The sequence below is a fragment of the Anoplopoma fimbria genome, chromosome 8 (assembly GCF_027596085.1).
Source record: "Anoplopoma fimbria isolate UVic2021 breed Golden Eagle Sablefish chromosome 8, Afim_UVic_2022, whole genome shotgun sequence".
In the NCBI taxonomy this organism is placed as follows: Eukaryota; Metazoa; Chordata; class Actinopteri; order Perciformes; family Anoplopomatidae; genus Anoplopoma; species Anoplopoma fimbria.
Genome location: NC_072456.1, coordinates 24,924,692 through 24,952,327, shown reverse-complemented (window position 1 = coordinate 24,952,327; position 27,636 = coordinate 24,924,692). Strand labels below are relative to the sequence as shown.

At 45.6% G+C, this 27,636-nt stretch overlaps 1 protein-coding gene across 1 annotated transcript; it reads right to left on the bottom strand.

The window, feature by feature from the left end:
- Positions 1–320: 320 nt before the first annotated feature.
- On the bottom strand, positions 321–27,636 carry prrc2c (proline-rich coiled-coil 2C). Its single transcript, XM_054602169.1, is given in 38 exon segments — positions 321–529; positions 531–658; positions 1,594–1,649; positions 1,652–1,835; positions 1,947–2,073; positions 2,247–2,347; positions 2,947–3,141; positions 3,308–3,418; positions 3,546–3,777; positions 3,888–4,114; positions 4,216–4,337; positions 4,446–4,664; positions 5,386–5,557; positions 5,658–5,759; positions 5,899–5,991; positions 6,826–7,083; positions 7,175–7,369; positions 7,454–7,536; positions 7,649–8,111; positions 8,226–8,380; positions 8,497–8,660; positions 9,230–10,587; positions 10,589–11,714; positions 11,804–12,014; positions 12,503–12,812; positions 13,234–13,406; positions 13,506–13,707; positions 13,811–14,269; positions 14,374–14,521; positions 17,092–17,179; positions 17,294–17,430; positions 17,865–17,944; positions 18,063–18,364; positions 18,459–18,584; positions 19,397–19,506; positions 20,324–20,498; positions 20,698–20,867; positions 27,267–27,636. Coding segments are annotated over 37 exon segments (8,628 nt in total). The 5' UTR covers positions 20,813–20,867; positions 27,267–27,636; the 3' UTR covers positions 321–408.

Genomic DNA, 27,636 nt, shown 5'->3' with positions numbered 1-27,636 from the left:
TACAATAAAATAAAAAAGAGAACAGAAATCAAGAGCTATATAAAAAAACAAAAATGGCAAACTCAGCAGCAAATCTCATTTTTTCGAATTTTTCTCTTTCCAGCTCTCCTCTTATCTTCCGTCTGAGTAGATTTCTATGGAACAACTTGTGCAGCCGTTTGATTCGACTTCTAAATACGATGGAAGAATCCAACTCAAAACGCCGCCACCTACAGTGGGACAAGGTGAGGGGAAGAAAGAGGAGGATTTTAGGGAGGACAGCACCTCCTGGACCATCAACTCGTCCTCCTCCCCCACACCGTTCCCCCACAGGGCTGATATGAGGCGGTGACTGAGTGAATGGGGACCTCGATTCTCTCTTCCATCCGTTCATAATGTCATCTGAAGAGGTTTCTGAGCCGCTCCTCTTTACTTGCCCTCTTCTGGTTTGATGGCCTGCGGTTTTATGGGGCCAGTCCGGATGGGCTTGGCCGTGGAGATGGGGGGTTTGTCGGGGTCCGGGCGTTCGCCCATCGCCTGGTGGTTCGGGGGAGGTGTCGAGCGGGGGTTTCCCACCCTGATCGAGACGCGACACTTTGCTGACTTGCGGGGGTTTGAGTTGCTGCTGCTCCGAGAAGAACTTATGAGTGGACTGGAGCACCTCGGCCCGCTGCTTCGCCTGCAGAGTGATCAGAAAAAAATCTAAATCAGCCAAGAATTAAAATCACTGAAAGATTCTCATCATCTGAGCGGTTCCTCTTCATAAAAAACAGAAACATAGAACCAGCCAGAGGTGCAGCGGATCATAAAACTCACGGTTCGGATTATATCACTACAAAAGTAAAAAAGGAGCAAATATAACGTTTTTTTCACCGCCGATACTAATTGCAGATCATTGATGATCCATATTGGCAGGTACAGATCCCTTTGTTGTTTGATTATAGCAGCTGGTCTACAAGATCCAGACTATTTCATGTTTGGCCACTGTCCCAGAAATCATTTCAACCACTCTGAATTAAGTTTTAATCCATCAAAAATTCTAAATGTTATCCTTTAACTTTGTGTTTCTTTCCACATAAAAACAAACAATCCAAATGATAAGCAAATAAAAGATTGTATTTTTATGGATTAAAACAAATTGTGTCATTAGTAGTTTTAATGATGAATAATAAACTGCTTAGAGGTAGTGTTAGGAAGTTAAACATCATCTATTATTCATCTCTAATATCTATTTATGTTGTTGTCAAAACATCTTCAAAAAACCTGATTTATTTCAAGTTTCTCACCAACACTGCATTTAAGACCACATGTGAACATATCATGGCAACTTTATAATTTCACTGTAACTTCACTCTTTCACTGACCATAGCCAGAACGCATCATAATGCAAGTGAACACAACCTTTGTCCTCCGCCTGTCAATTTAAATACTTGTTGGTTGTTCACAATGTAACATTATCAGATCGGCGACTAGAAAAGGCGTAAATGATGTCCTGATTGCATATTTTATAATGATAGTCAGTAAAACTTTATTTCACACTGATTGTTAACGTTAAACTGTCATTAATCCGCAGTTACACCACTAGAATCATCAGTTAAATCAAGGGAACCAGACCTTTAGGTCCTGCTCGGCCTTCAGAGCCGCCTGTGTGCCTCTGGGAGCGAGCGAGGGCCGGGAGGTCCTCGGGGAGGATGCTGGCTGTGCTGCGGGTGCTGAGGTCGGGGATGGGGCATGAGACCTCCACCCACATTGGCCGACATCGGAGGGCCCATGGGAGAGCGCTGGACGCCTCCAGCAAACGAGTTAACGTGAGGAGGACGGACCAGAGGAGAGACGATGTTGGGCTGAGACAGAATCTGAAATGAGGAGGAAGAAAACGGAATAAATGGATGCTTGACCTTTAACCTGCATGCTAATATTCAGTGCATTATAAAAACACATTCTCAACACAGGTGTTATTGATCTACCTGTGGGTTGAACTGGCCAGGGAAGTGCTGTGTCATTCTCATGCCAGCAGAGCTCGCCTGAAACTGCTTCTGGTACAGCATGCTGTTGATCTTACTGGACTGGTTGCTGGGAGACGTGGAGCTCGCTCTGCAGGAAGAAGAGAGGGAAACAATAAAATCAGGTATGAAGTGCATCAAAATGACACATGGTGGATTAACAATACTGGATTCATTGTTCACTTGGCAGCAAGCATCACATTTCTTTAACAGGTATGCCTTGGTTGATTTCAGGTGTGTCCCATGTGAATTAATAGGTGGTACCTGTAATGGCTGGAGGTGGGTGTGGTGCTTCTGGCGCCGATAGGAGGGGTTCCAGGCTTCACATCCATCCCACTGCCAAAGAGTTTCAGATCCATGTCCATCTGCAAAGTGTCAACACCAAAAAAAATACATTACAATTCCACTTTTAGAAATAAAAATCAGCAAATGTGTGTCTGAGATTCACAATACAGCAGGTGTTCTCATCCTTCTGTAACTTAAGACCCCATACAAACCCTTAAAAACAATTATGTGGATCACCTTCTCAATAAATGAGAAAAAAAAAGCATAACAAAGAGGACAAAAAACAAACTGGGCTGAAAATATGTGTTACGCATGAATAAATATTCTGTTAACCTTCACCCAATGTTGCTTGCCATTATAAATTCAAATGTATTGTTTACACATTTCCTCACTATATGTTTTGAAGCTTTTACTAGGGCAGGGTTGTCTCATCCTTCTCTGGTTTGTTTAAATGCATACGAGAGAACATTAGCTAGCAAACAGTGGAAAAACACAACTCTCTCTACTTGATGATATGTTGCAATTGTGGTGGTGTTATACAAGTCTCTAAGATTATGAATTTTAATGACTTTTGTATTTATGCAAAACTTGAACCATTTAGATATATATCAATAACTGGCCAAAAATATATATTTGGCGCTCTGAGGCCCTGTGGTTGAGATCAGCTCTACTACAATACCTTGCTGGTCGGAGGCGGCATCATGTTGTGGTTGGGGCCCATGATGCCTCGGTAAGGCTGGGAGATCGGGGGCTGTCGGTTGATGTTGGGGGGCTGGGCCTGGGGAGGAGTCGGAGGCAGCGCCAGGAGGGGCTGGCCTCCACCCGAGCCAAAGTTCTGCAGGGACAGCTGGGAGCTGGGCATCGGGACCGTCACCTGGAGAAAGATTAAGACACACAAACCATCAAATCATTCATTCACCAATTCATCAAAAAAAACTGTCCTGCCTTGCTGTTTCACACCAATTTGTGACTTTGATGACTACAAACACAAAAAAGGTGATATAAGAGGTTTGTAAACATTGTGTTTGCAGGTAGGTTACCTGTTGCATTGCAGAGCTGGGAGACTGGGTGTTGCTGTAGTAGCTGCTCTGGCCATGTTGTTGCACCTGACCCGAGTACATGTTTGAATGCTGACTCATCCCCTGTCGGGCCTGAAACAAAAAAGGCACAGGTGTGTCAGATGGAGCATAAACATTAATAAATAAATACGAATGTCTGACGGTCGTTGGTCAATACCATAAGGCTGAGTGGGATAGATCCTTTGTGCAGACTGGTTACCTGCAGCAGGTGTGTGTCAATGAGCTGGGAGCCTCCCATGCCAGAGGGCTGGTTGAGCTGCGGCTCAAACAGAATGGGAATGTGCTGCGCGGACGAGGCCTGCTGATAGGCCAGACTGGACTGAGGCTTGCCCAGGTCAGGCGCCTGCACGCCGGCATAGCTGTGCAGGGACGGACCTGACAGCATCATGGAGGGCTGTGACAGGCTGCTCTGCATGAACGCCTGCTGAGACCTGAGGACGGATCGGGACGTGGGATATGAATGAGAGAACGATGGCACACTGTACATTTCAGCTGCCTTTTGGAGCAGAGAACAGATTACGTGTGCAGTGTTGTGAGTTACCTGTAGGTCTGCAGTGAGGAGCTGAACAGGTCCTGCTGCTGGGAGACTGGCGGACCAGCGCTGAGTCCGAGCTGAGCCTGGTGTGTGTGTTGGTGTTGGTGTTGATGCTGATGTTGGTGTTGGTGTTGATGTTGGTGCTGATGCTGATGCTGGTGCTGATGTTGGTGTTGCGGCTGACCTTGCAGTGGAGCGTAGATAGGGATAGGAATCTGCTGCACTGCTGTCTGCTATAAAAGAGAAGAAACAGATAGTTTTACCTCTAACATAAACAAATAAATAAAAATAAAAAAACTTCCTGCAGCATGTTACTGAAACAACAGAACACTACCTGAGAGAGGCCGGGCTGGAAGCCCTGCTGCTGGGCCAAGGAGGGAGGAGCCAAGCGAGGGTGGGGGGTACTGAAGAGGTGGCTAGTGTCCATGTAGAAGGCTGGAATCTGAGCTGCAGAACCTCGACACACATGGGCCTCAATATTAGTTATTTAGTCTTTAACATATGAAACAAATATCTGTAAATAATGTGGATGAGTATGTTAATTCAGTGGCATGAGTCTCTCACCTGCTGCAGACTGAGAGACGTACACCTGTGGGGTCTGCTGCTGCTGGGGCAGGAGGGTGGGCATGCAGCCCAACTGAGAGAAGCTGCTGCTGCTGCTGCCACCGCTGGAGGACAGACCTCCGCCCTGCAGCTGCTGGGGCTTCACCTTGCAGATGTTAGGGGGGTCAGAGGCCGTGGTGGTCTTGGTGCTGAGGGATGACGTCGTATAGGTACCGGCACCTGCAGGGGTGGAGATAAACCCACACGGTGAATACAAGAGAGCACAATGGATGCATCATGCATAGGGGAAATCCCAAAACAACCAAAAAAAGCAAGTCAGTGTACTGAAGAATGTCAGAGGTAAACATGGTGTTAGCAAACAATACTGTTGGAGATCTACAGTGGATGTTCAAGGGATAGTTTGAAGTGCAGTTGATCCATAGCCGGTGTATTAACTATAGTATAGTCAAAGCCAAAAGACTCCCCTCACAGAAACAGCATGTTTACCCAGCAGACCACTGGATTTTCTGGTCTGCATTGGCCTCGATCGCTTAGTTTGTCTGCGTTATTGTGTGACTTTGGTGAAATACGAAAAACTAAAGAACACCAAAGTCACACAATTAAACAAACAAACTAAGAAATCGAGGCGGACATCAACTTCCTTGTTCCACCAGATATGTTTAAAGGATTCTGGTGGCTTTGAAGAGAGTTTAGATAACGACTTCAGTTCTCTGTCAGATGGCTGTCTGTCAGCAAGGTAAAGCAGTGAGAATATTCTAAATATAGATTACTTCTAAAACATGTTTTAGGTTTTTAAAATCCATCCACAGTAGTACAATGCTTTGCTCCCGTGCTTGTACTTCTGTCTGTTTCTCAAAACTTGGGGCTTGCAGATTGCCATCTACACCGACAATGGATGAGTACCTCATACAACCCGACTTCTAATTGGGAGTTAAGTTACCTGACAGTGTGGTGCTGGGTGTTACAGAAGCCACGGGGATCTGTGCCATGGAGGCCGAGGAGAAGGTGGAGTAAGAGGACGCACAGGAGGTGATGGGGGAGGAAGAGGAAGTGACTGGAGAGTTCTTCTCCAGACTCGGGGAGTTCTCCCACGCCTTACGAGCAGATTCCATCTGACGAGGAGACAGAAAGAAACAAGTGCTTAGGTTATGTTTCCCTGAAACGTTTTGGTGAAGGGACAGCCCTTAAAACCACTTTACTTTCTCTGTGTACCTTTAGTGTTAAGTCAACGGTAGCAGGAGAGACGGTGCTGAGGCTGGAGCTCTGCTGCAGGGTCTCTCGACGAGGAAGGGGCAATGAGTGGGGTAGCGCCACCTGAAACGCATTGAAAACACCCCAAAGCAGTCTTTAATTAATATCAAGTGTTTAAGATTAGAGCGTCTGTATTATGTCACAGACGTGTGTTCTCTTCAAATTAAAAAGAAAGCCGTACAAAACAAGTTTGCATACTCACATTTGCCACCAAACTCTCTTCTATTTTGTTCACTCCTGTAGCAACACTGTCAGCCAGTGAGGAGGAGGGAGTGGTGTAGTCGGTGACAGACTCCTGAGAGGGAAAGACAGAAATTCAGTTTACATTTTATACTGCAGAAATATTACTTACCCGGGTTCTCGGTACAGGGCTTGGTGTATCAACAGCCTAAATAAACCATGTAGGGCTGTCAAAATATGCCAAAAGATCTAATATTCGTTCTTAAAAAAAAAAAAAAAAAAAAAGGCACTGGTTCAAACTATTTGAATATCTGTTTTTGTGCATTATGTCCATGACGACTTGTCCTCACCAGCCCTGCTGTTATAAGCTTTTGTTGGACACCTTGTCCGAAAAGAATAAGGAACAGCTGATTCGTGAGGCCTATAAAAACCCTACAGGTGGTGAGGGAGATCATTTCCAGTAAAATGTGTGATTTCTTTTTTAAAAAGTCAGATAGCAAGAACCATTCCCCAGTCTTTGAAGTGGTTTCGTCTCCAGTCTGATCTGGAGCACACAGCTGATAGAAACATGGTTCGTTTACATGACCTAGCTCAACGCTTGCTGTTACAGCGTCTATCTCCATTCGGCCTACTTCTCTGCAATCATTACGGATTTTGTTGATTATTCCTTGTTAAGCCTGACATTAAATTACATTTGATTATCAAGTAATGAAAGTGACTTTGTGCCTCTCCCGTAATGCGGTGCATTCAGTGTACTCATGTGTTTTCCTCCCGCAATCAAATATAAATGTAAAGATTCAAATATAATTTTCTTTACTACTCAAATACATAACATTTAGAATATATGTTGACAGCCCTAGTACAATGATTGCTAAGCTCAATCCAAATATCATAACAGTATGACAAATAAATTAAAGCCTGGCTGTGCGGCCATGTGACAGTGGTGTACCTTAGAGTTACTGTTGTACTCTGCTGAGGGGACTGTGATCATGCCCTCGATGTCTCCTCCCAGCTCCGGCACTGTGGTGTCACTGGTGGGAGGACTGGAGTCTGTGGCTCTACTGACAACACCAACAGAAACTCCTCCCTCCATCCCGTCGCCTTCTCCTCCACGTGCGTCTTTGGCCTTGCGGTTCTTTAAAGAGCGCTCTTTACCGATGGGACCGGGCTTGTACTCCTTGGTTTCCACTGGTTCCATTTCAGGAAGCTGGAGAGAAGGAGAAATTCAATATTTAAATGAATAAATAGGAGTGAGGATTGTTTCTTGAAATGGCGAGTTTCCTCCACGGCTGAGTTACCTTCTGTGTTTTGATTGGTCCAGCTCGAGGTTGTTTCTGTCTCTGTTCTTTGGGAGCAGGTAGTTTGTTTTCGGAGACGTTTTCTAACAAAGCTGGAACTCCATCGCTGTCGGTGCTGCCGGCAGATGATGGTGCTCCAAACTGAATACTGTCTATCGCCAATTCCACACTGCTTTCTGATCCAGGCTTCACACCCTGAAACAACATATTTGAAGGTTTAACATTCAGAAAAGAGGATCCCACAGTTAACAGAAGAGGAGATGGACGTATTCAACATACCTCAGGGACAGTGCCCGTAAAGGAGGTAAGAGGTTTGTTCCAGGCACTCACAGAAGGTGGCTGAGGAGGGCTGATTGGACCAACTGGAATAAAAACACATTACATATTTCAGACAAGAGCTTGCTAATGACTTCACTCCTGCATCACAAGATTCAGGAGCCAAGACAAATTTAAGATATTGACTTATCCACTCACGCTTCTTGACATCAGGAAGGACAGTGGAGCCTGCCACCTTGTTCTCCCACAGTTCTGTACCCAGAGTGCTGTGCGTCTGCGCTGCTGCGGGCTGTAAACTCTTTGAGGTAAAGTCCACAGTGGCAGCGGGGATGGAGGGCAGGGGAGCCGCTGTTCCTTCCAGAGTCTGGGGGGAGGCGGCCGCCTGGGAGGGGGCGAGGTGAGGATGCTGGGGAGCAGAAACTGGGGGTTGTTGTGGGGCCTGAGGTGTGGGGGCGACAGGAGGCTGAGACTGTGAGGACTGTTGTTGCTGCTGCTGCTGCTGCTGTTGTTGTTGTTGTTGCTGCTGCTGTTGCTGTTGTTGTTGTTGTTGTTGTTGCTGTTGTTGTTGTTGCTGCTGCGAGGACTGCTTCTTAGCAAATCTTGGTGGCAGCTTTCCTCCGCCTCCTCTGCCCTTTTCACCAGAACCTTTTTTACTCCAGTTCTGTAGGAGCATAATAAGACCATTATAATATGTTTAGAGGTGACATCACATCAAAGAGGTGTGGCTAATGATTATCAAAGTATTGCATTGCTGTGGTGGAAGCCGTCCTCTAACCTGAGGAGTCTGCTCTTCCTTTTTCCGTTTCTCTTCGTCCTGGAGGCGTTTTTGTTGCTTGCGGGACACGACCTCTGTGAAGCCGTCATCGTTGGTGTTGGACTGCGGGTCCTCTGTGGTGGTGACCTCTGGGTGGTCGTCAATGATCACAACACCTACAGAGACGGGACAAAAGGGGATTGAGACATTTGCAGTCAAGGTGAAGAGCAGCTAGAGCAGAATATAGGTTTCGGGGTCATCAGTAAAAAAAAGTATAACTGTGTTTACTTACTGGCGTAATTGTTAAGATCAAACTGAGAAAGAGCATTCTCTTTGGGCTTCTTAGCGGCCTGTTTGGCCTCATCTTTGCGACGGCCAGACTGGTCTTTTGTGGGCCTCTGAGATGCTCCTCCAGCTGTTTGTGGTCCGCCTTCTGAGTTCTGCTGGGCTGAAGGGCTGTTTGTATGAAAAAAGGCATATTAGGGACGGAAAGATAAATTCAGGTGTAAAAGAGAGACTAAGTGACACATTTCTATGTTGGTGAGAACACAAGCGTAGCTGTGAAGGAGCCTGAAACAATAACATTTTTAACGAATTCTGCCAAAAATAGACCTCTTTTCTTTTATTCATAATTTATTCAGATGACAAAGAAGCCACTAGACGAATGTTGATGCGCCAAATAGACGAGGAGAGACAATGTTCAAATGCCACAGTCGAGGTACACTTAGAATCTAAAAATAACACACATTTTCATATTTTTAACCAAAACCCTTTGATGGCCAATTACAGCACACTTTAGTGGAGAATCCTTTTAACAGTTGAAGTCAACTAAGACAGGAAATACTGGCTAGAGTTTACTGATACTGTAGTTTCTGCAGCACAAAAGGTTTATTGTGTGCGAATAAACCCCCAGCATTATTGTACGGCACACTGTTCATTGAGGCAGCTTCATTGTGTTAAGTGTTAATGTAAGCAGACAAAGTAAATGCCCAACAACACACAAACGCTTAATTGTTCAAACTCACCCTTTGCGGCCGGTTTTGGCCCCTCCCCTCCTCTCCCCCTTGCCTCCTGTGTAGCCTCGAACGGGTTTTGCTCCACTGTTGCCTCTACGATTCTGTCTCTCTGTGGGCCTCTGACTGGAGAAACTCCTCTTGGCTGCAGGAGGCCCGTCGCGTCTTTGATTCACCCCTCCGTCGGGAGGGCTTCTATTGGGGGTCAGAGAGCCCTGAGGGGCCACAGGAGCCGGAGCAGAGGCAGTGGCTGCTTCATTAGCGGCCTCCAGTGCTCCCTTCCGTTCCTCTCGCTCTCTCCTTTCGTTGAAGTCGCTGCTCTCCGATGCGGTTTCCCATTCCTCGTTGGCTTGATCTGAAGAGTTCTGGTTGGACAAGTCAGGGGATTTGGTACCGACTGCAGTGATGGTGGGGCTGCTGGTCCCAGGCAAGGGTGCTTCTGCAGGAGAGGACAAGTCGGTTGCAGGCATAGAGGCCGCCGATTCCGCAGGCACAGTTACAGGGGTTCCTGGAGCTCTAGACAGGGTCGGGGAGAGGGAGATCAGGGCCGGGGCAGAGCTGGAGACAGCAGCAGCAGGCCCTGGGAGTAGAGGGACAGGAGGACTCGGGGCCGTTTCTCCACTAGCTAACACTGCAGCCTCCCGCTCCTTCAAGCGCCTGAAGCGGGGAGGTTTATCTTGCCTCGGGGGCCGTGCTGGTCTGGACCGACGAGGCCTTTCTCTACTACTCTGAGGAGCGACGTCTCCAAATTTCCTGCCATCAGGCCTCGGGTGTCGTCGGTCAGCTGCAGGATGGTCATATCTTTGTGTGGACTCTGTGTCCTCGGGCCTGAATGTCTCCATGGGTTTAGAGGGCCACTGAGAAGAGGACTCTCTAGCTCCTGGCCGTCTTAGAGGGCCAGCACGAGGGCCGCCGCGCTCCCTTGCCCCACCTCGTCTACTGTATAAGCCTCCTCTTCCTCGCCGAGAAGGCTCTCCTTTAGGGAGGAATCCGGGCTTGGGTCTGCCGTCATCATCCCCTCTGGGTCCAAGCCTTTCCCCCATGTGTGGAGGTCCAAAGCCTGGCTTGTGAGGCCCAGGACGGGCCTCCCCAGGGAGCTCTCGTCTCAACGGACGGCTAGGTTTGGTGCTAGGCTCGCGGTCAGACGGTCCAGTATCACTAGCAGACTCTCTCCCACCTTCACTTTCAGAATCTGTGTCTGATCCACGGCGCCGTCTACGTTTTGGTATAACCTCAAAGTCCGAGCTCTCGCTGCGAGTTTCGCTTTCTTCCCTGTTGCGAAAGGCAGCAGCACCTCCGACAGAAGGTAAATCGGAGCGCGAACGGGGCTCTCTGTAATTAAACTCCGCTCGGCTTCGACCGCGACCCCCCCCTGTTTCGGCCGCCGTAAGTCCCCCGGTAGCTCCGTCCTCTAGAGTAATACTCCCCCCGACCACGTGCTTTGAAACTTGCGTCGGCAGGCCACTCTCTATCTCTGTCCTTGTCCATCTCCTTGTCACGATCCCTCTCACGTTCCCTCTCTCTCTCCTCTCGCCGGTAGGAACGTGGAGGAAGATTGGACTCTTTCCTGGAGGGCAGTTTGGGCTCTGGGTGTTTGTCATTGCTGGGCGGTTTCTCTGCTTTCTCCTCCTGAGAGGAAGATGTGGGAACCCCAGATGAAGGCTGGGAGTCTCTGACTCTCGGATGGACAACCGGTGCTTCCTCGGCATCGGCGGGTTCTCTCTTGCCCTCAACCTGAGGTCTGGAGCCTTCAGACACAACAGCAGCTGCAGAGGGAGCTTTGGATGGCTGATCCTTTTTGGACCGGTCTCCTCTTTCTCCTCTCTCCCCCCTTTCCCCTCTATCCCCTCTCTCCCCTCTCTCGTGACGCTTCTCCCTCTCCTCTCTTTGCTCTCGCTCTTCTTTCATGTCCCTCAGGACCGGCTTCTTTATAGGCCCAGACCGGCGGACGGGTCTCTCACCACCTGGTCCTTCTCTGCGTCCGGCCACTGATCTTCCAGCCCAGCGCAGCTCAGCTTTCTGCTTGTTAGAGGCTGGCATTGGCAGCTTCTCTTGTTTGTGTAATCCATCGGCAGGAGGTGTAGCCCTGTTGCTAGTCACCGCAGCTTGGGGGTAGAGTTCATTCTGGGGCTTATCGTCGGCCCGTTCTCCTGTGTCCTGTAGCTCTAGAGATTTCGTTCCCAGGGATAGCCCATCAAACCTGGGCTCGTCAAGCTTGAGGGAGTGGCTGGAGCCCTGGGAGACACTCCTCTGGAGCATAGCCTGACCAAGAGCTTCAACCTCTTCCCCGCTGGGTAGGCCCGGCTCCTCAGGATCAAAGGCTGAGACTACGGGGACCCTGTCTAGAGGCCCCGACGCGTCCTCTGGGGCCGGGGTAAACGCTGACAGGGACTCTGTAGGGTCCTGGAAGAAGTTACTTTTATGAGAGTCTAATGCACTGTGGTCCTGGGGATAGATCGCTGTGAGACCTCTGTCCAGATCCAAAGCGGAGTCCATCCTGTAGAGACAATTGTTATTGGTTATAGGCCAGTGCAGAAAATTAAAGATTTTTCTAATGTGGTCATGAATTAAAACATTTTTTTTTACCTCGGCTCCTTGTTATCATCCCGTCCTTTTGGTGGAGTTACAGACGGTAGCGGCTCTGACTGCGGGTACGGCTCCGATCCCCACACCATGCGGGAGTCTGACGGCAGGCCGTGGTCACGAATTGGTCGGGTCAGATGGTCGAAGGAGTCAGAGCTGGAGCTGGAGTTGTCACCAGGCTCTCTGCGAACAATCTGCTTCGGAGGCATCCTCCCTGGAGAGAACAAAACAGAGCGACTTTAACGCCTGGGTTTTACTTTCATAATGGACAAAAAGATTTTCATTCCATTATAAATGTTATTTAGATTTATTTAAGACTGAAAATCCATTGAGCCATGCAAGTTACTACATGTTCCACAACACTGTCCTGTAAATATTTCAGAATAAAAGCCTTGTGTTAACAAATGAAGGGATTCTGTCCACATAAAGATGTTGATGGCTCTAATTTTGAAACAGAAATAGGAAGTTTTTTTACGTCTGCGAATACTGATATACACATTGAAACTGTTGTAATGCTGCTGGTGTGATGTCAATATATTGTTAAAAACATCATTTTCGCTGTGAATCGTGAACAACACAGGGAATAAAATCTCAGGAAGAGAAGGAGCTGACGAGCAGCCGGGCGTAAACAGCTTTTCCGGTACATTAATCACAAAACAGAAACTTGTACATTCTCCAATTCTTATCCACATAACTCCCTACCAGGATGAATGTTAGCTGGCATGTCCATGGGAGGACGTCCCGACATCATGCGGGGGTCCATGTAGGACTGCATCATGAGCCAGCGGGGGTCAAAGCCCATGGAGGCCAGGTGCTGGTGGTGCGGGCCCATGGGTTGATACATGGAGCGGTGTTGCTGTTGCTGCTGCTGCTGTTGTTGCTGCTGCTGCTGCTGTTGTTGTTGTTGTGGGGGAGCTGGAATCCCGCCACTACCGCCACCAACACCTGATGGAGACACGGAGCCCCCGGTCTGGTGCTGCTGTTGCTGCCATTGTTGCTGCTTCATCTGCTCCTACAAGACAGACAGGGAATAGCAACAAGGAAAGATCAGATGAATTTGCTTTTAATGGTATACACTACATCAAAAGAAAGCCGTTATATTTGTAGAACTGATGGCTGAATATCATATCTGCTTGTTTGGACAACAGACACTGTTAAAAAAATCCTCCAACCCAAGCAAATATGTAATTGCACCTTTGCCTTTTGAATATTTCACAGTAATGCACTGATGTATTCTTGTACGTCTACAAAGTCAACATGTCCTCTGTGGAAATATCTAATTAACCTTTAATGTTCTTTTCTTATGCAAACCTTTAAAGTGTAAAAAAAACACTACTGTTAATTATCAAGTACCCTACTAACCCATTAACCAACGTCAAAAAGAAACGTCCCACTTGTTGTTAACTTAAGAAGCCAGATGTGGACCTCCTTACCTGCTGTCTGAGGAAACGAGGCGGTAGAGACTTTTGGAACTGTTTGGAATAGCCTGAGGTAAGAGAGGGACGCATAGCAGCTGCTGCTTCTCCTTCCAGCTGTGGTGGTGCCACAGGGACTTCCTCACCACTGGGGGGGTCCATGTGAGGCAGAGACAGGTGGGGCTCATCCACTGCAGGACAACAACAACAACAACAATACGCATTAATGACTGAAAGAATGGCAGACAGCGGCGACTGTACAACAATCATTTACATGTTAGCTAGCTCACCTCTGTTGTCCTCTATGTTGAAATAGTCTCGGATAGGCACTGTTGTCCTCTCTACCTGGGTCTCCTCCATCAGGGGGACGACCTCAGCCAATGAGCTCTCTCCGTCGCTCTGGGGATCTGCAGCTACAGCCACAGGTCTCTGGACGGGGGGGCTGGGCTGGCGAGGCAAGAGCACCACCACCACCTCCTTCTCCTCCTCCTCCTCCTCCTCCGCCGCCTCCTCCTCCTCCTCCACCGCCGCCGCCTCCTCCTCCGCCTCCTCCTCCTCCTCCTCCTCCTACACTTGGTTCTACACTTGGTTCTACACTTGGTTCTACTCTCTCCAGCTCTCGCTCCACCCTCTCCTCATCTTGTTCCACCTTCTCAGGTAGAGGAGCCTCCATGATTGGTTCCTGTGATTGTAAAACTGGGATTGAAGGTACAGGACTGGATACGGGAGCAGGAGCCGCTACGGATTCTTCCTCTTGTGGAGCTCCAGCTTCATCGTTGGTGGTCGGAGGAAGGACAGGTTTGCACTCAGTTGCCTGGCGGTGTTTTTCGTTGAGACGTTTAAGTTTTTCAGCGCAGGCAGCGAGCCGTTGTTCTTCCATCCGTCGTTCCTCTTCTTCTCTCCGCCGCCTCGCTCGTTCTACAGCTTCAGAAACTTCTTGAGGCTTCTTGCGCTTCTGTCGCCAGGCTTCAGGGTCCTCGTCGGCGCCGGGTGCGGCTGCAACCTGAGGTTTGGTCACACGTTGGGCTCCGGCACCAGCAGAACGATTTCCGCCCTAGATGATAGAGAAAATGAGTACAGATACAGACTTATTACCTTGCTGTTAAATGAACAATGCATTCATGATGGAAGGCTTTTGTAACTCATATTTAACTTTACCTGGTAGTCCTGTGGAGCAGCTGACTTATTGAACTGCCCCATACTGCCAGGTGATGGCGCTCTGGGATCACCATCGGCCCATGAGGTTTTACCCTCCTGACCGTCTGGTGGCCGTGATCGCATACGCTCCACTTTACCCATCCACTCCCTGAAAACAATGTCGATACAGTGAAGTTAAAACTAAAAATATCAGCATATTATTACAACTAACAATCTCCCAAGTTAACGAGCTCTCCTGAGATCTTTATGCCAAATATGAAACCTCATCACAAATGTGAGAACTGCACACAAATTGGCTTTCACAACTTCCATCATTTCAGAATCCTTTTACTCTGCATCAACCATTTATATATGCTGCCATGCAATAACCATTTGGCTCTGAATGTATAATTGTTGGTATGTAAAACCATCCATTATACAGTTTATTCCATCTGCAATTTATAGATGTCCATTACATTTACTGTTCTTGAGTCAGTTTCACAAAACATTAGCCAAAGATGTCAAAATCATTGTGCATGTGAGCATAAACATTGCTTTGTTTTCCAAGTTTTAGTACGTTTACTACAAATCCTATCTCATTACCGTCAGCCATGTATCAAGTCAAGTCATACCAGAGGCATGTGTGTAATTCACCAAGCAGGTAATGCTTTTTGTGTAAATATATTGAACGTTGAATTAATCATTCCATTAAATTATGTCTAAATTAACAAAATGTTAATCCTTCACTAGCACATTGATTTCAAGAGTGGCAGATAAAACATTTTAAGTGGCTAACCAAAAACAAACAAACCACAAAAAAATAAAAATAAACTTTAGACCCTGACATCATGTTAAGCTTTATCATTTGCCAAAGGTATGTCACCAGGGTAATGTAGTTGTAAGTGTGAAAAAAACTGCACTGGTATCCCATGTCACAATGATATAGTTTGATTTGTAAAATGAATGTCATTAATGTAAATCATACATATTTCAGATTGAATTGGCTTAATAACATTAGTTTAAGATGGCGCCAGAGGTCGGCAGCAGCTCTCTACCAGCTTTGCTACTTTTATATTTTTTCTACTATTTTTATTCGTTGTTGTCTTCTTTTTTTTGGTAATTGTATGTTCCTGCTTCAGCGTTTTAGTTGTAGCGTTTTTTTTCCCCCTTCTCTGGACACAACTGGAACTTTTAATCATGCTGACCTACACCCGCGCCGAGCTTCTGCGCTACCGGAGCGGAGCCGGCGTTCCCTCCGCCCGCATACCCGACGCGATATGGAGAAAACCCCGTCGCGGAAAAAGAGCCGGAGTGAGGGTCCGGGAGAGGATGGAGGGGGACAGGAGAGTGAAACCTTTTCTCCCCACGGTCATTATGGGGAATGTGAGGTCCCTCGCTAACAAAGTGGACGAACTGTCAGCATTGGTGAGCAACCAGCGGGCCTACAGGGAGTGTAGTCTGCTCTGCTTCACGGAGACATGGCTGCACGGGAAGATACCGGACAGTCTGCTCGAACTGGCCGGCTTCATGCTAGTTCGGGCGGACAGAGGGGAACAGAGCGGTAAGAAGAGAGGAGGAGGTCTTGCTGTCTTTGTCAACTCTAAATGGTGTAGTCCCGGCCATGTCACTGTGAAGGAGTGTATCTGCACTCCCGACATTGAGCTCCTGGCGGTGGGTTTGAGACCCTACTATCTACCGCGGGAGTACTCACACGCCATTGTTGTTATCGTTTACATCCCACCATCAGCTGCAGCGAGGAGCGCGAGTGACGTCATCCACTCTGTTACAGCGGGGCTTCAGACTAAACAGCCCAACTCACTCATAGTGATCAGCGGGGACTTTAACCATGTCTCCCTCTCTCCTGTCCTGACCAACTTTAAACAGTATGTCAGTGTTGCAACGAGAGAGAACAAGATCCTGGACCTCTTTTACGTAAATGTAAAGGGGGCCTACAGCTCCTCTGCCCTCCCCCCCTTGGTGAATCTGACCATAACCTAATAGAACTTGTGGCCACCTACAAGCCACTGGCTATGCAACAGGAGGCCAGCACAAGGACTGTGAGGGTTTGGTCGGAGGACGCCGAGGAGACCCTCCAGGAGTGTTTTCAGGACACAAACTGGGAACTGTTCCAGGAGGACATCGAGGGCCTCTCTCGTTGCATCACAGACTACATTCACTTCTGTGAGGACACCATTGTGCCAACAAAGAAGGTCCGCTGCTACCACAACAGCAAGCCGTGGATCAGCAAAGAGTTGAAGGGCCTTCTCAACAGGAAGAAGAGGGCCTTCATGGCTAAGGACAGAGGGGAACTTCGGGCTGTTCAGAAGGAGCTGAAGAGAAAGCTGAGAGAGGCTAAGAACAGCTACAGGGAGAAGATCGAGGCTAAGATGGGACAGAACAACACTAAAGAGGTGTGGAATGGGATGAAAATGATGACAGGCTGCAGTCTGCCTTCATCTGGAGTACAGGGTGACCTAGCACTCGCATCGGAGCTCAACCTATTCTTCAATAGGTTCGACACTACCCCCACCCCGGTGTGCTCCGATAGTGAGGCTAGGTCTCCACCGAACACCTCTTCCCCCATTCACACCTCTGCTGGGGTCTCTGCTCCCCCTTCCATCTACACCTCCCCCTCTCTCAGCAGACTGTTAGGACCAGAGGTTTTCCGCAACACTGAAGCACAGACTCTAAATAATTAAAATAAAAAGGACAATCCAAGTGTTGAAAATGAAGACTTACCAGTTTTCTCTTTTCTCCTTGTTAGCTTGGTTTTCCTCGTCATCGCTGAAGTTTAGTTTCTCGGTGTAGTCCACCTCCATCTGAGCTCCTGGAGTGCAGAAGAGACAGGGTTGATGGATGCTAGAACTTCTGTGAAATGTGCTTCCCTCCCCCTCCTACTGATATTAGTTTAACACTGAAGTTCATAAGTATGGCTACTAACCTGCCCAGCCCTCATCAGTATCAGTGTCCAAGTTGTCCAGCTCTTTAAGTTCTGTTGCACTGATGATTGAGGGTCTGTCTGGGTCCAGGAGCCAGGCCTGAGGGGGGCCCTGCTGGGGTCGTACTGGACGAGGACCCCTGACCATCCAACACGGGGGAAAAGACGGGAAAGGTTGTTATTGCATCTGGTCTAGAAAATAAACTGCTTTTTACTTAACTCATGTTTCTAATATATGATGGATGTATGCAGCGTCTGACATTTGCCAAATTTGTGCACAGGACCTGAAAGTATGTTTTTTATGTTATACCGATATGTGCAATGTGTCTCTGTGTGATCTTATGACTTCTTAGGTTTGTTGATTAGGAAACTTGGCTTAAATGATTAACATAAATATCAGCTGCTATGTATTCAGCATGTATAAAACTTTTTAATTGCTTTGAAAGTGAGTGATTATTAATTCCAGAGTATATTGTGTTTGTGCAATTATACAATTAAATACAAATCAAAAATGTGTCTTCTAATTTGCGTCAATCCAAGTATCTAAGGGTTAACCATGAAGATGTGAACTCACTTTGCCCCGTCTTGCGGTGCAGGGTATCTGACGTTTCCTTGCCCTGGGGCAAAAGTCATCTGAGGATAGGCGTGGAACATCTACAAGACAAAGACCGCAGTCATCACGCCGGCTCAAAAAGAGATAAACACAACAACTACAGAACTGTAACGACGATGTGCTCATGTGGTCTCTCCAGAATGTAGAACTAGGACTTACGTAGGGTGGCATCATGCTCCTGAAAGCAGGGTCGAAGTGAGTTGGCACCCCAGCGGGAGGCTGCTGCCCTCCGTTAAGTTTAGGCTGAGGAGGGGGGGCGGAGGGGGGCACCTTCTCCCTGCCGTCCTTCTCCCGCTGAACGTCAGGGGTTGCGATTCGTCCAGGCTCATCAGCTTCCCCTGGTGGTGTAGAGGTACCGAGGACCGCACCACCACCCTCCTCCGGAGCCTTGTTCTCCATCTCAGGGGGGCTGGGTGCAGTGATCAAATTCCTGCCTCCACCCTCACGCCAACTGCCAACATCTAACACGACAGGAGGAGGAGAGAGTTTATTGTTAACATCAGGTGAACCCCACTGAACATCGGATGACGTTTACGTGCACGACTGTGGCCGTACTTTGAGGTCTGAGGCTGGGCCCTGGTCCATAAGGCTCCTCTTCTGGATCGTCCCCTTTCTCCGCCTCACCAGCCGCCTGCAAGCTGGGAAACTCCTGTTGAAAATGGCTGCTCACACGCGGGGCACCTGTACGATACAAGCACAGAAATCATAAGATTGAATGTAATACAGTGACTCACAGAGGAGCATCGAAAGGTCTAAACCTCAGTTGGTGTACAGCAAAGGTTCTCAAGCACTTTAATTTAAAGCCTACTTGTGATTGTCGCCCAAAAAATTCAGAGGATGACTTTTCCCAAATGAACTAGAAAAAAAAACCATAACTTGACAAAAAAAAGAGAAAAATGAAACTTGGCTGCAATAATTTGTCGTCAGCTGTAATGAGCAACATAAATATTCAACTGACCCCCAGCCATCACTGACTGTCAGTATGAATCCAGATTTAAAGTATTCAGGGTCACATTTCTTCACCCCACTTTAGAGCTTTTACTGGTGCAGATTTGTCTCCCATGTCACTTTAGTTGTAAACAACGATCCATTTTGTGTAACTTCATCCTCAGGAATGTTAGCTAGCCAACTGGAAAAACATGTTTGACTCTACCTGATGATTAAATATTGCTTTGTTTGACTTACTGTGTTCTTTATGGTTGTGCATTCACAAATAAAAATAACTAGCTTTGTAAATAACCGTAAGTTTTTATTTTGATATAACCATTTGGCAGTACCTCTGTGGCCCACTAGATAGCAAAGACCAAACGGTCCATGCAGACTGTAATGTTTGAGAGCTGTAGACCAATAGAGGATTGTGCCTTTGTTTGTTTGTATGGTCACAGGACAGAAACATACAAGGTAGTGTTCAAAAAATGCCAAGAAAGACCACAGCTTATCTGTGTTTTTTGAGTAGGGGTCATGTTTAGGGAGCGAGTGAAGAGCAAATTTACCGTCTGGCTGCGTTGGCTTGCTGTTGGCCCAGGAGCGGCTGGCCCCAATAGCCGGCTCTGGTGGCTGGAGCACTGGTGGTTTGACCTGGGGTGGGGGTGTCTCCTGTTGCCTGTTGCAAAAATAAAGTTGAACAACACAGAACAACACTCCTGATTTAAAACATGGATTACAGACTCTTCCATCTTAAACTGTGGTTACACTTGTCTTTTCAATGCGACTTTTGTGATCGGATGAGCCAGAACGTACGGTGTCAAGAATTCCCTCTAAATTCTACACAATAGTCCGCTTAATATCATATCTTTATAATGAAATATATTACAATACAGTGTGTTTTCTGGTATTTCAATGAATTAATAAATAAATAAACAGTCTAATGAAATCACAAGAGGGTTTGTATACTCTCATGTGAATGAAATACTTGACAAATGAACTGTACTGAGTATTTTCTCATTTAATTCAGAACTTTTGTACAAAATCAGATTTTTTGAGAAATTTGAGTTAATATGCGCTTGTTATTATCAATTTAGATTACGCAATTGGGAATCATGATATAAGATTTCCTCTCGATATGAATCCATTGAAAGATAAGACATTGTTGTATTAAATTATTGATCATCCTTCGTCCAAACCTCACTGATATACGAACTCTATGCGAGCAAGGCCACCTCTGCGTGGGGTCTGGCTGATCGGACACAAGATCTCATCCCTGTGCGCACAAACGTGACAGTTAATGCATCCTAACGTGATCAGATGACAAAGATATCGTTGAAAGGACAAGTGTATCCGTGGCCTTAAACACTTCCAGGTATTCTGTTGTGCTTATCAGACACCTTCACTTAAAGAAGAGCTAGAATAAAAGCTTAGTTTCAGTCCGTTCATGCAGTAAACTTTCACTCTCACACATGTGCACAAGTTGTATAATTTACCTCTCCTCCCCTCCCTCAGTTCGGGATGCCCAGCCACTACCGTCCTTGGGGACAATGTTGACGTTGGGGTCGTTTCCCTTGTTCTCTGCCTTCAGGCTGGGCAGGTTGGCCGGAGGGGGCATGCGCCGGCTAGCAGCAACTTTGCCCAAACTTTGGAGCCCATGTCTAGCAGCAACTGGGATGGAGAAACATTTCACACGCAAAAGATCAGCAATGTAAAGGAGTTTTAAGAAAGTCAGAGAAAGCATTTCATCACCCTTAAAGATTATATTATAATACATTGTTCAACTTAACTCAGACAAAATAAGATATTCACATTTACACTCCACAATAATTGTATGCAATACCAACAGGGAACAATAGTGGGGGCTTACCTGCAGTTTTCTGGGTTTCCAAAGATTTGCCCTTGTAGGTGTTGAAGAGGCTAAGGGTTGCATACTTTGTTTTGCCATCCTTTGCCTTGGTGCTTTGCCCTGACTTCTCTGTCATTTCGCTGGAAACTCATTGAGTCTGGTCCTTTGGCCTCGCCCCCAGAACCAGCCTCCTACAGACCAAGGGTGAGAGCAAAAACAAGAACAGAAAAAGGTGAGGAGGTGATTGGCTCTGGACCATAACAAATAGCCACGAACCCCCTCTTTAGAGTCCTGAGCTGGTTTAGAGAGCAACAAAGCTGCCATGCATATACTCTTCTGGAGACAAATGGTTTAGGAACAAATACCCATCTATGCAACATCTATTTCTCTGCAACATGGAGTTTGGTCAGAGTGTAAGAAAAGGATTGTGGTAAAACACAAGTTGATGCATCAGCTTTTCAGAAGGTGAATAAAAAAAGTCCCCTTAAAGTGATTCAATTGATAAACAGAGATAAGCACGCACTTATCACATCACATGAATCAATATATTGGTGGCAGTAAACATGACCTTTATTGGACACTGGATAGTAGAGAGATGACGAGAGATTAAATGAGGAAAGAGTGACAATGTGAATGCATCACTATGCAGAACTCATTAGAATTATTTATATTTAAAAAGGTAACTTGAGGACAGGGAGTCACTGGCATGCAGTGACTTAATGAATGTAACTGACAGTAGAGACACATCATTTAATTAAGTTTTTTTAAACTGTGGATCGACCATGTCTGGACACTACCTGAGTGAATTAATGAGGTCAGTATTTCTCTCGATACAGATTTGGTGGATCGGAGCACCTCTAAATTTCTTTGCAAAACTACTGATTTGAGGCCTGCACACATGACTTATTACCATACTCTTACAAGTCTAGACTGAACGATATCTGATCTGGCCCACCAATGATGAAACGCCAATTTTAATTTAGTACCGGGACACTGATGGCTCCTCGAAGTGATAGCGAAGAAACACAAGGCAGGCAGAAAGTGAATTAGAGTGAGCAGTACCATGGACAGAGATACAGCATGTTCGGGGCTGCAGTGTCTTTCCTAAGTCACACAGAGGTCATTTATTATTAACGGAGCAGTGGTGGAACAGTGTCTGAGTGTGTGTGTGTGTGTGTGTGTGTGTGTGTGTGGGGGGGAGGTGACAGCTCTGATGAGCTCAGACTCCATCTGCAACTTGGCCTTGGAACATCCACTTAAAGGAAGGAGTCCTTTAAACGACCTGGCTCTTATTTTGTAAAATACTGCCAAACTCGATGATTTTTGTCTGTTCTTGGCTGGGGAAATTCGTTGTCCCAAACATTTTTGGCAACTAATCGATTAGTTGATTTAATCTTCAGATCTATTAAAACTGGGTTTCTCCACAAATAAAAAACAACAACTGAAAAGCACCACTTTTCTTGGAAATAATTAATTCTGCATAAAATGCAAAAATAATCTTAGTCAACTAACTCCAAAATTAAAGATTGGTTAACTAGTGGATTAAGAGGGGCAGCCCTAGCAATCATAATAAAACAGAGGTTGCAATTTCAGATTTTCTTCAAATAGGAAAAGTGATGGTAGCCAATACAGCTCCTTCTAGTTCAACTGATAGTGCAGATTATATTTTGTGGCATTATGGAATAAGGAAAACATTCATATTAGGTATGTCTGAGTTTAATCCTAAAGTTTGAAATAACAAATTATCAAATTCCAGATGGCTTTACTTAAAAACTAATTTGGTATTGTCAGGGCATCAGTATCGTCTTTACACTGGTGGACACTTGTGCATCAAATTGCTTTTGTGCCGCCGCAGCAAGTGTCCTTAATGCCCATTAACAGTATGTAGAGCTCAGTGCTGTAGCTTGTGTGCACCTCTTCAGATGAGTAATGAAGCAAAGGGACAGTGCAGGGATAAAACAGACACTCTCGCTTAGCATTTTCTAGTTCTGGTAGTGGTTGCTGATCACTGAATACACAGGAATGGTCATACTTTGATGTATTTGAGGCTTTAAAATCTGCAGATACACTCTCCTGCTGTCTGGGCACATTCAAATTTGAAGAGGAGACAACACTGCGTTTTTAGTGTTTAACGGTCTCAGTCTGTTGGCCCAAAACGCTGACAAAGTACTACCCATCGACTTAAGTGCTATGACAAACCTGCCCACTTCAGAGTACATTGGACACATATTTGTTGAATTATGTGCCCTCACTGTGTACAGAGAAAAAAATAAAGACAAAATTAAATGGATTAAACTGTGTTTGAAAACCAAGCTGAGTGTGGCTTCTGAATTTGGCAGAGAAGACTGATCACAGATCAGCAGACACAATTTATGAGAAATTGACAAGTGAAACAGTCGCATTCATCTTCATTATAAAAATCAATGGTTCTAGTACAAAATTGTCATGTGCAGCAGTGATGCTTGACAGGAGGCGTGGAGGAAAAAAAACAAACAAAAAAACAACAACATTTGAATGGAGCCAGAACACTCCATCAATTTTAAGTACTCTGTAAACGGCATCACTGCAGCGAGTCTAGCAAAGTAGTAGACTCTTGGCGATTGAGGGTTGTTTGTCTGGAACACACACTGATTATATTAAACATGACTGATAAAGATCTGGGTTTTTAAGAATCCCGTATTGGGAATATATACCTTCACAAACCACCCCATAGACACACGCAAAAAAGAAGTGTCAGTGGTTGGGTGAAGGGACTGTGTACACAATAGCCTGGGATATAGGGTTATGGGGTGTATAAAGATGTGTATGAAATAAGGGAACAAACAGGGAGAGAAAACGCTGAAAAAGAGATCAACCATCCCAAATGAAGACAGTACTACTTCCTCGATGCAAACCCCCCAAAAATTGACCCTTCATCACCCCACTGCTACTCCATCAAGCTGTGTCAACCTGAATAAAAATGATCACTTTTTGGGAAAAACCAAAAAGCAGTTTCACAGAGAAGCAGACATAAGGGTCTACAATATGCGTTTGAAGGACATATCCATGATGTCAGACTGATTCAGCAGTAAAAACAGGGTATGAAGATAAAGAAAGGAGCTAAATCTGCAGATCAGTTTTATAATTAACCACCAAATCACTTGGAGGTTGAGACAGAAGACAAAGAAATTAAGGAACACTGTTCCTGTAAAGCCAGGTAGGTCTTTCTTCACTGTTCCAATTATTAAAAAGCAAAAGCAGCATGTGTTTATATTCAATACTCAGTAGCTAGCGTAGCCTAGAAGGACTAACGCTAATGAATGACGTGCTAATATACTTTGCTAATGTTAGCGCCGAAGGCTTTTACGTCGAAACGTACATTTACAAACGTTCAGTATTACTATGACACGCATCTCAGGCAAAATGTTGAAGCATGACCAGCTGGAAAGCCAGAAAAAACGGCCTGAAATTTAAGAAAAACTACAACGATAGCATAAGAGTGTATGGAGCAGAGCTGGATAGTTGTCAGACCCTGGTCCTAGCTGGCTGATGCTACACCATGCACCATCATGGTCGTCTTTGGCCATGGATTATTGACTGCAGTTCCCTTTTGATGCAGGATACCACTACAATCAAACTATTCTCCTCTTCTTTGTAGCACGCCTGGGAATGACTGTTGCTTACACAGTCTTGCACAAAAAGTAAGTGCCCCAATAGCCCATTACGACTCTCTTCTGCATTGTAGGATCCAGCTTAATGCCAGATTCAACCTGCAGGTCGACTTGGACGACTTGACTGTACAGTTCTAATGCACCTAAATCTTTTGTTTAAAGTGGGGCATGGCTCTGACCCGTCTAATGCAATATTATGTCAAGTCACATAACGAGAAGTCATGTCTATGGCCTAAATGATGGGTGCTGAAAGAACAGGATTGTATTTTATTGCCCTGATTGGTTTGTTTTGTAATGCTGCAATGCAATACTTTATGAATACAACAAGCAAAAACATGTAGCAAAGAGATATTTTAAACTGCTTCACCGCTATGTTTATACAACCACAATACAATAGATCTAATAGCAAATTGTTCAAAACAAGCTCATACAAAAGTTGTCTGAATGTAGTCTAACTGCTTAGCTTAGTTTGTTCCAATAAAATGCATCTGCTTCTCCTTGCCGAACCAGTGGCACCTGCAGGCAGTAAATCAGGACTATTATTTATTTTATTGCCATTTTAGATTCGTTTTCAGTGAAATATTGAGTTCATGTAGTTAGTTTGCTTTTAACAGCGCATATTAACATTTCATTTTAGTTTGATAAGAGTAGCAGTAATGATAAAATCATCCCTAGTTTCCATAACTCTGGGCCAAAAATCTGACAATGGAGAGTATATCTTTTTTTTTTTGGAATACAAGCCAAAGTTCCAGCAATAAGACTATGGTTGCCATTTTAAATATGCATACTGCGTGCAGGGTGGACATAAATATAAAAAGACACTGGACTTCAGGTCCTGGCCCGTAAATAAAAAATGAATTGCTATATCCATTACTTTAACTGATTAGCACACATTAAACATCTACCAACTCATATTCACTTTGATCAGGCTCATTGCACACGACCTCTTCTGACCAAAAACAAAGCACAGAAAAGGATGAGGAATCTGAAGCCACTTAAGTTTATTGTGGCTCTCAAACACCAGGGAATCAATACCACCGAGATGGTCTGTTCTCCCTTGGGAGATGTTGGTAATTTCATTAAGCACACCAGAAAACTGAAGGGTGGCTATGGTTTCATTCCTTGGATGCATAAATGCTGAGGGTTCAAAAAGGGACAAATTAAACATTTGTCGCTTAAAAAAATAATAATGCCATTTTGAAATGTACATAAGTGAACATATTTCTGTACACTCTATACATTGACAAATGGTATTCAATTGTTAAAATAAATACTGTGATGTTGGCTGGAGCAAATATTATTACACGTGCTTATGATGTCTTTTGGATTTAGGAGTGACTGGATTAATTTAAAACGAGGCTCGTTTTGTGTTTAATAGCTATTATTTTGTGAGCGGGGCCTACAGTGTAAATGTATAGATCTATAAAGCACACGGGAACACTTAAGGTGTCTAACCGGTATCCAGCTTAGTTAAAGTGGGGTTTCATTGAGAAGAGAATCACAATGCAGACATGAACATCTGCTGCTGCTGGAGCCTCCCAAAAAGATACTAGATCTCTTCATCAGAACATGTCACCGACAGGCCAATCAATATATGCAAATAGCCCCCCTACAGCTGAACAGATGCTCAACCTATCTACATCATATATATATATACACAGAGGGTAAAATAAGTATTGAACACGTCACCATTTTTCTCAGTAAATACATTTCTAAAAAGGTGCTATTGACATGAAATTTTCACCAGATGTCAGTAACAACCCAAGTAATCCATACATACAAAGAAAACCAAACAAATGCGTTCAGAAATTAAGTTATGTGTAATAAAATGGAATGACACAGGGAAAAAGTATTGAACACGCTTACTGGAATTTATTTAATACTTCGTAAAAAAGCCTTTGCTGGTAATGACAGCTTCAAGACGCCTCCTGAATGGAGAAACTAGTCGCATGCATTGCTCAGGTGTGATTTTGGCAAAGGTCTTGAGAGAGCTCTTTGCTTTTACCCATCATGAGATGTTTCTTGTGTGACACCTTGGTAATGAGACACCTTTTTATAGGCCATCAGTTGGGACTGAACCAGCTGATATTCATTTGCACTGACAAGGGGCAGGATTGCTTTCTAATTACTGATAGATTTCAGCTGGTGTCTTGGCTTTCCATGCCTTTTTGCACCTCCCTTTCTTCATGTGTTCAATACTTTTTCCATTTGATTACACATAACTTAATTTCTGAACTTATTCGTTTGGTTTTCTTTGCATATATGGATTACTTGGGTCGTTACCGACATCTGGTGAACATTTCATGTCAATATCACCTTTAGAAATGAAACGGTGACGCGTTCAATACTTATCTTACCAGAAAATATGCAGACTTGTAGCCTCACATCTGCAAGTGTATGAATCATTTAGAGAAATAATGTGCTCCTTCTGCAAGATCATAAATCACAATAAATCAGAAGAGCAAACCCCCCCCCAATGAGATGACAGACCAATTAACAGTATTGCACGGTTTCTGCACAGATGAATGAGTCTGCAGGCCCTCTTTCTCCATGAATGGGACTACACTGGTGGGTCAGGGAGGCTCACACCGGCGGGGAGCTGAGGCCTCCACCCTGGACTCCACCTCACCAGGGGGGGGTGGTGGTGGGGGGGTTCTGAGGACACTTGCATTAAAAACACACATGTTATTATACTCTCTTATATATATAAATATACATATATGTGTCATTAAAACGTGTAAGCTAGCAGCAGGCCGCAGAGCATGCATATGTAGGCATGGTTTCGTTTCTCCCTGGTCGCCATCACATCAGCACCCCCCCCTTTTTTCAAGCATGCTAACAAGCTAGCTCTGTGTTAGCATCAATACATCAGCTACTTCCGGGTTTAAAAACACAACAACAACAACAACAATAACAATAACAAAACACACGTGGACCCACCTGCCACCCGTGTTCTTGAAGTCCTGGTTCTGTGTGTGTGGCCTGCAGGTGGATTTACAGAAGCGGGCTAGCCTGCTAACCCCTCTGGTGCTAGCCGTGCTAACGCTGCTAGCCTGCTGCTAACAGAGCGCTCCACCGCATGCACGGCTACCAGCGGCGCTTATAAGGGTCTTCCGGGACGCGTGCCCGCGCTCGTCTGCTCGGTGGTTACTGTGGGAACCGGGGCGCGCTTGTCGGTTGGTTCCGTGTGTCTCCACAGCCCGTTGTCTCGTCTCAGACCCGGTTCTTCTTCTCTCCTCTTCTTCTTCTTCTCTTCTTCGGCTGTGTGTGAGTGTGAGGCCCAGCTCGCACCGCGGCCTGTCGCACAATC